The sequence below is a fragment of the Pholis gunnellus genome (assembly GCF_910591455.1).
Source record: "Pholis gunnellus genome assembly, chromosome: 13".
NCBI lineage: Eukaryota > Metazoa > Chordata > Actinopteri > Perciformes > Pholidae > Pholis > Pholis gunnellus.
In genome coordinates, this window is record NC_136540.1 from 154,297 (window position 1) to 162,500 (window position 8,204).

Sequence of the window (8,204 nt, forward strand, 5' to 3'; positions counted from 1 at the left end):
GCTTCTGTTTGTTTGTTTTATTAAAACATTTTTCATTCACCAACATTTAAAATCATTAAATCAAACAAAGTGATCAGCAGACGATCAATAAAACACTTTCACATGTTATTGAATTATTATTATGATATTAAATCAGAAACGTCGTCAGATTTCATCCAATTTAATGATCAATAATCAACAGCTGACATTGTTTATGTTGTGATGACATCACTCATTAAAAGTGACATCATGAGGAAAATAACATTTTATCAAATGAGCCAAAGTTATTTTAGATCAAACAAACTTAATTAACATAAACATCTAAAAACTGAACATTTATTAATTCATTGATTCTTACGGATCATTAATTTCACTAGAAGCTCAAATCAATAACTTCATAATTCATCAAATATGAATTTATGTGAACAGTTTAAAATGAGGAAGCGGAACAGCAGAGGTCAAAGGTCAAAAACAATAAACTCATAAAGATGAAGTCATTAACACACACGGGTCCTCTGATGATCAATACAACTGATCACATGTTAACAGATGAGAGCAGAACAATCCTGGACAGGTAGGGGCGGAGTCAACAGGTGCTGATTGGCTGATTAGTCTCTATTGGAGTTGTTCACGTGTTACTGACGGAGGAGTTTGGTTTATTTTGGATGAAGAAGTTTAATTGTAAGAGCAGAGCTGTTACTAGTTACTGGTGGTTACTAGTGGTTACTGGTTGGTGGTTACTAGTGGTTACTAGTGGTTACTGGTTGGTGGTTACTAGTGGTTACTAGTGGTTACTGGTTGGTGGTTACTAGTGGTTACTAGTGGTTACTGGTTGGTGGTTACTGGTTACTGGTGACTGGTAGTGGTTACTGGTTGGTGGTTACTGGTTACTGGTGGTCACTAGTGGTTACTGGTTGGTGGTTACTAGTGGTCACTAGTGGTTACTGGTTGGTGGTTACTAGTGGTTACTAGTGGTTACTGGTTGGTGGTTACTGGTTACTGGTGACTGGTAGTGGTTACTGGTTGGTGGTTACTGGTTACTGGTGGTCACTAGTGGTTACTGGTTGGTAGGGGTGGGGGAAAAATCGATGCAGCATAGTATCGCGATATTTTGCGTGGCGATATTGTATCGATACACGGAAGCCAAGTATCGATCTTTTATTCTATAAACTATAAACTTTTTGGTACTAGAAAAATAAAATCAATTGCTTTTTCAGTCCACTAGATGGCGCTGAGTTGTTTTCTGGTGAGGTCAGCAGAGGTCACGGGTCAGTGAGATTGGTAGGAAGTTGGTCAAAACAAAGAGAGACATCGATCGGAGAAGAAATCAGAAATGTGCCGTCCGCGTTTGAATCAGACGTCTGGACTGATTTGGATTTTTATTTAACAAGGAAGACCGTCGCGGCGTTTTTTCGCCGACACAGCCGTGACCAAACTCTACAGAGATGAACGCGCCGCGAATCGTGTTAATCGCGTCATTCACGCCGCCGGTCTCACCGTGGACTATTTTGTGTTCATTCGTGTGAATCGCGCTGGACGCACCGGAGAGGGGGCGTGGCTTATCAACCGTAGAAAAATAGCCTCTATTTCTGCTCAGTACGTGTTGTGGAAGTCCAGATATCACGGGGAACTAAACGCCGTCATGTCTGGTTCATAACATAGTCCGGAGGAGCTCCGTGGATTTCATCGAGCTCACTGTGTCTAGTGAGCCACACGTCTGTTTTCTACAGCTGTATGAACACACAATAAACTGATTTGGCTGTGATTTAACGGCAATAAACCGACAAAAAGGGACTCCGAAATAACTACGTAATGATGCCGATTTGTACTTGTTTTCTCAATGAAGCTCGGATCGATCGGTGCTAGGCTATGTTAACATTGTAGCAGCTCCACCAACACTCACAATAACGTCATCTAGACGTAAATACGGCAGCGTCTCTTCATTGTTTGCACCATATGGTGCATGTGCCTGGCTGCAAGTGTTTCACTCACCCGCTCAATCTGGCCTCGGGGTTAAACAGCAGCCGGCTCATGAGGAGAGAGCAGCGCATGACTGTCTCTCCACCTCCACGCATCGCAAGTTATACCAGTTATATAACTCTTATATCGTACTTATAGAAGTTACAGACACGTTTGCATTCAGTTAAGTTTGTCAGGTGCAACATTTATGACGGTGTTGGTCAGTCTGTCTGCTTCACAATCACATTATGCTGCAATAAAAATGATTGAAGTGAGATGAACAGACTGAAAACTTTATCTTATTAGATAAAACATGTTGACACAGTTTTCCTTTGGGGACGTCATTTGCATTTGAAAAAAGGTAATAAATCGCAATAAATGTTATCGCAATACTCAACATATCGCGGTATCGTGATAATATCGTATCGCGGGATCTCTCGCGATTCCCACCCCTACTGGTTGGTGTTTACTGGTGGTTTCTAGTGGTCACTAGTGGTTACTGGTTGGTGGTTACTAGTTACTGGTCACGTGACCCGTTAGTCAGTCTGTAGTCACATGACCCATTAGTCAGTCTATAGTCACATGACCCGTTAGTCAGTCTATAGTCACGTGACCCGTTAGTCAGTCTATAGTCACATGACCCGATAGTCAGTCTATAGTCACATGACCCGTTAGTCAGTCTATAGTCACATGACCCGTTAGTCAGTCTATAGTCACGTGACCCGTTAGTCAGTCTGTAGTCACATGACCCATTAGTCAGTCTATAGTCACATGACCCGTTAGTCAGTCTATAGTCACGTGACCCGTTAGTCAGTCTATAGTCACATGACCCGATAGTCAGTCTATAGTCACATGACCCGTTAGTCAGTCTATAGTCACATGACCCGTTAGTCAGTCTATAGTCACATGACCCATTAGTCAGTCTATAGTCACGTGACCCGTTAGTCAGTCTATAGTCACGTGACCCATTAGTCAGTCTATAGTCACATGACCCGTTAGTCAGTCTATAGTCACATGACCCATTAGTCAGTCTATAGTCACATGACCCGTTAGTCAGTCTATAGTCCCATGACCCGTTAGTCAGTCTATAGTCACGTGACCCATTAGTCAGTCTATAGTCACATGACCCGTTAGTCAGTCTATAGTCACATGACCCATTAGTCAGTCTATAGTCACATGACCCGCTAGTCAGTCTATAGTCACATGACCCATTAGTCAGTCTATAGTCACATGACCCGTTAGTCAGTCTATAGTCACGTGACCCATTAGTCAGTCTATAGTCACGTGACCCATTAGTCAGTCTATAGTCACATGACCCATTAGTCAGTCTATAGTCACATGACCCGTTAGTCAGTCTATAGTCACGTGACCCGTTAGTCAGTCTATAGTCACGTGACCCATTAGTCAGTCTATAGTCACATGACCCGTTAGTCAGTCTATAGTCACGTGACCCGTTAGTCAGTCTATAGTCACGTGACCCATTAGTCGGTCTATAGTCACATGACCCGTTAGTCAGTCTATAGTCACGTGACCCGTTAGTCAGTCTATAGTCACATGACCCGTTAGTCAGTCTATAGTCACATGACCCATTAGTCAGTCTATAGTCCCATGACCCGTTAGTCAGTCTATAGTCACATGACCCGTTAGTCAGTCTGTAGTCACGTGACCCATTAGTCAGTCTATAGTCACATGACCCGTTAGTCAGTCTATAGTCACGTGACCCGTTAGTCAGTCTATAGTCCCATGACCCGTTAGTCAGTCTATAGTCACGTGACCCGTTAGTCAGTCTATAGTCACATGACCCGTTAGTCAGTCTATAGTCACATGACCCATTAGTCAGTCTATAGTCACGTGACCCGTTAGTCAGTCTATAGTCACATGACCCATTAGTCAGTCTATAGTCACGTGACCCGTTAGTCAGTCTGTAGTCACGTGACCCGTTAGTCAGTCTATAGTCACGTGACCCGTTAGTCAGTCTGTAGTCACGTGACCCGTTAGTCAGTCTGTAGTCACGTGACCCATTAGTCAGTCTATAGTCACGTGACCCGTTAGTCAGTCTGTAGTCACGTGACCCGTTAGTCAGTCTGTAGTCACGTGACCCGTTAGTCAGTCTGTAGTCACGTGACCCGTTAGTCAGTCTGTAGTCACGTGACCCGTTAGTCAGTCTGTAGTCACGTGACCCATTAGTCAGTCTATAGTCACGTGACCCGTTAGTCAGTCTATAGTCACGTGACCCGTTAGTCAGTCTGTAGTCACGTGACCCATTAGTCAGTCTATAGTCACGTGACCCGTTAGTCAGTCTATAGTCACGTGACCCGTTAGTCAGTCTGTAGTCACGTGACCCATTAGTCAGTCTATAGTCACGTGACCCGTTAGTCAGTCTATAGTCACGTGACCCGTTAGTCAGTCTGTAGTCACGTGACCCATTAGTCAGTCTATAGTCACGTGACCCGTTAGTCAGTCTATAGTCATGTGACCCGTTAGTCAGTCTATAGTCACATGACCCGTTAGTCAGTCTGTAGTCACGTGACCCGTTAGTTAGTCTGTAGTCACGTGACCCATTAGTCAGTCTATAGTCATGTGACCCGTTAGTCAGTCTATAGTCACATGACCCGTTAGTCAGTCTATAGTCACATGACCCGTTAGTCAGTCTGTAGTCACGTGACCCGTTAGTCAGTCTGTAGTCACGTGACCCGTTAGTCAGTCTATAGTCACGTGACCCGTTAGTCAGTCTGTAGTCATGTGACCCATTAGTCAGTCTGTAGTCATGTGACCCATTAGTCAGTCTATAGTCACGTGACCCGTCAGTCAGTCTATATTCATGTACAGTCAGTAGAAATGAATGGGCCTTAATGAGTCAATAAATTAATAAATGTTCAGTTTTTAGATGTTTGTTGGTCAACATGATTCTGATATATTGGTAATCTGCTGATCTTTTTGTTTAATTTAATATTTCTTTTACAAAAAACAACAGTATGTATCTCCTTCTTTTCTTTTTTACTTACATTTGTTGATTTTAAGCACTGAGGTTTTGATGATTCATTTAAGGTTTATTTGTTAGTGCAACAAACTTTAACAGTTCAAAACGTTTTACATTATAATATAAAACTACAATAAATAATAAAACTACATAAACTACTTGAAATGAAAGAAAACATTAAACACAGAGAGATGTTTCCATTTTAAATGTTGTTTAGGTGTAAATAGAGAAGCAGTAGTTCAGTAGTGAATCTGAAACCATCTGTTTTAACTTCATGTGCTTTAAAATCTCAGATGACTCAGTTTTCATCTCATTACTTTTCTTGTATTGAACAAAATAATGGAATCATCTAAAAGGCCTAAATACAAGTTTACTTTATTTCTTTGACAAAATAATGAACAACAGGTAGAACACAGTGTCTGCAAACTGAAGGTGAGTTGTGTCCAGGTGAGGCGCAGCACCCTGAAGATAAGGAGCGCTCTGATTGGCCGTCACACGTAGATGTCTTCATCCATCTGCTCTGGCATTGGTGTTTCCATGGAAACAACAGGATTACAGGAAACTGTAGAGAGTGAAAGAAGTTAGCATCTGATAGCACCTGTTAGCACCTTCTTGATTGTGTGTGTGTGTGTGTGTGTGTGTGAATCTGATTCCACAGTCACATTGTGGAGCCTCCTCCAATGAATATCCACCTTAACGTGGTGGAGGGCTTTGTGTGGCCCAGTGACCCTGAGAGCTGTGTTGTTGAGGGCAATAGCTCCTGCTAGGGTCTCAGGGGAGGGGCCAGACTAAGAGCCACTCACTGACCCTTAATGAATCGTTTGGAAAGGAGTTGATGCTTCTCGCCCGGAAAAGGGAAACCAGGGCCCCCTTCTGGAGCCAGACCTGGGAGGGGAGGCAGCCGGGCGGCAGACGAGGGCAGCGACCTAGGAGTGCCGACCCCCGGCTTCGTAGACTAGCTCTAGGGATGTGGAACGTCACCTCTCTGGTGGGGAAGGAACCAGAGCTGGTGCGGGAGATGGAGCGGTACCAACTAGATATAGTTGGGCTCACCTCCTCACATAGCATTGGTTTGTGACCAAACTCCTGGAGACGGGCTGGACTCTATCTTTTCCCATGGATGGTGAGGGTGAGACTCTGACACCAGCATCACCTTGATTTTTCAAGCAGTAAAAATGTCCTTCTAGATATTTTGCAAGGATTTTGATCACGTGACCTTAATGTAGGTCCCTAACCACAATGTTTGTCCAAAATCTGGAGACTCTGGAACCAAATTATGAGATATTATGACCATTTATACATATATCCAATAACTACAAAAAATAAGGGAATCATGGCACCCTTTGTGCCTGTTTTAGGGGACTTAAACTTGTAGCTATTACCACCAGATTTCTTTCAGTCGTTCTCTACGAGCCTTTGAAGGCACCATTTATCTCCCTTGGGGGCGACTGTGTCCAGTCAATACAAATGTGCCCAAATGGCAGTTCTTTGATTATTAGGGAACGGCCATGTTGGAAAGTTAACGTGAGAGTCAGTCCTGGACTCAAGTAGGTTGTTCTTGGGTCCCATAAAAACACTAAATTACTTGTTTGCATGAAATTGACATATGGTCAACAATTGAGGACACTTAAGGCTCACTTGGTTTCAACTCAATAGGATACTCTTAAATGAAGACAGCTCCCCAGAGGGTCTACATAGTGGGCAGGTTTAGGTCCTCAGATGGGGTGTTTGGTCAAACTTTCAGAATTTTTCAGCAATTTGCTGAGATATTTTGCACATTTGAAATTAGAGGACAATTAGAGGACATTTTGCAGACCTGACCCACCCATACACATGTAGTCTAAATGGCAGGTTATTTAATATAATTTAGACTACATTTGTATGGGGTGTCATATCTGGCAATTGTTCAAACCCAAATGGCAGAAATTGTCCCAAAGTTCTCAGATTCCAAGCATTTCAAATGTGCATAATTTCTCAGAAAATAGCTGCAAAGCCTGATTTATGGACAAAAGAACTCCATCTTAAAAGTTACACCTGCTCCCCAAGTTCTCACTCGCTACATCCTCGAGGCAGCTACCTTCTCTGAGGAACCTTCTATTGAGTTGCAACCAAGTAAACCTAAAAGAACAGGCTCTGTTGTGGATTATATCTCAATTTCGTAACAAGTCATTTTATAGGACCCAAAATCTACTGCCATTTGTGAAAATGTCTGACATTTGAGTGAGGACAACTGGAAAACCTGACCACCAAATACAAAATGTAGACAAATGGCAGATTCCTTATATCTCACATTTGGACTACATGTGTATGGGCTGGTGAGGTACATGCCAAATGTCCCAGACCAAATTTCAGTAATTAGAAATTGACCCTGTCATATCTGCACAATGCTAGGAGGCTGAAACTCTAAAATGGGACATCCCTGAGCTGAGTGCTCTCGATGTACCAAGTTTGAAGCAAATGAGAGGAATATTAATTTTCAAGAAATTCTGGGCCTTGGGCTTCAATAGTATTGTTCCAATCCTTTTCATTTTCACATCAGTGAATCCATAGGGTGAGAGGATCGTACAGTCCAGATCTCAGCTTCTAAGCCCAAGGTATTGTGGAGATACCATGCTAGCTTAGCATGTCGTAACGTGCAGGAAAGATTCTGACATTTGGAAGCTTTTGAATGAGGTGAAATGTAGATCAGGAAGTATCCCTCAAATGTAAGTTCATGTAATGTTCCAAAAAGTCATGTAAAGGTGACTGTGTGTGTGTGTGTGTGCGTGTGTGTGTGTGTGTGTGTGCGCGTGTGTGTGTGTTACCATAATTAGACTCCTGCTTCTCCTCATCATCACCATATTTCTTCTTGTTGCCATGGTGACTGTGCATCACCACATAAACATTTTCCTCCAGCGGATCTGAAGCATTAGAGCAGATTATAATTCATTGACTTCTGATTATTTATCAGTCTGGTGAGATTTTAGAGGAACATGTACGTCTCTGGTTGGCTGTTGTACCTGAAGTCCTCATCCTCTGGTTCCTCCTCCTCCTGAGGAAGAAGAGGATGATGAAGGACAGCAGGAGGAGGAGGAGAAGGCAGCAGACCAACACAGACACCACCGTACTGCTGCTGGTATCTGCTGTATCTGCTGACAGACAGACTGGTATTAACTGGTATTAACTGGTGTATATATATATATATATATATATATATATATATATATATATATATATATATATATACTGATGTGTTAATTATATACTACATATATACTGATGTCACTCAGGTTTATAGTTAGGACTG

The 8,204-nt window shown here is 42.5% G+C and overlaps 1 protein-coding gene across 1 annotated transcript in view; it reads right to left on the reverse strand.

Annotated features, from left to right (window-relative positions):
- Positions 1-5,354: 5,354 nt before the first annotated feature.
- The window catches only part of LOC306705011 (uncharacterized protein), a 7,413-nt gene continuing 4,563 nt past the window's right edge, over positions 5,355-8,204 (reverse strand). Inside the window, exons 3-5 of the mRNA XM_079171650.1 lie at positions 7,918-8,046; positions 7,723-7,818; positions 5,355-5,480 (exon numbers count right to left, since the gene is read on the reverse strand). Coding sequence (XP_079027776.1) covers positions 5,410-5,480; positions 7,723-7,818; positions 7,918-8,046 — 296 coding nt within the window. The 3' untranslated portion in view covers positions 5,355-5,409. The remainder of the gene's footprint in view (positions 5,481-7,722; positions 7,819-7,917; positions 8,047-8,204) is intronic.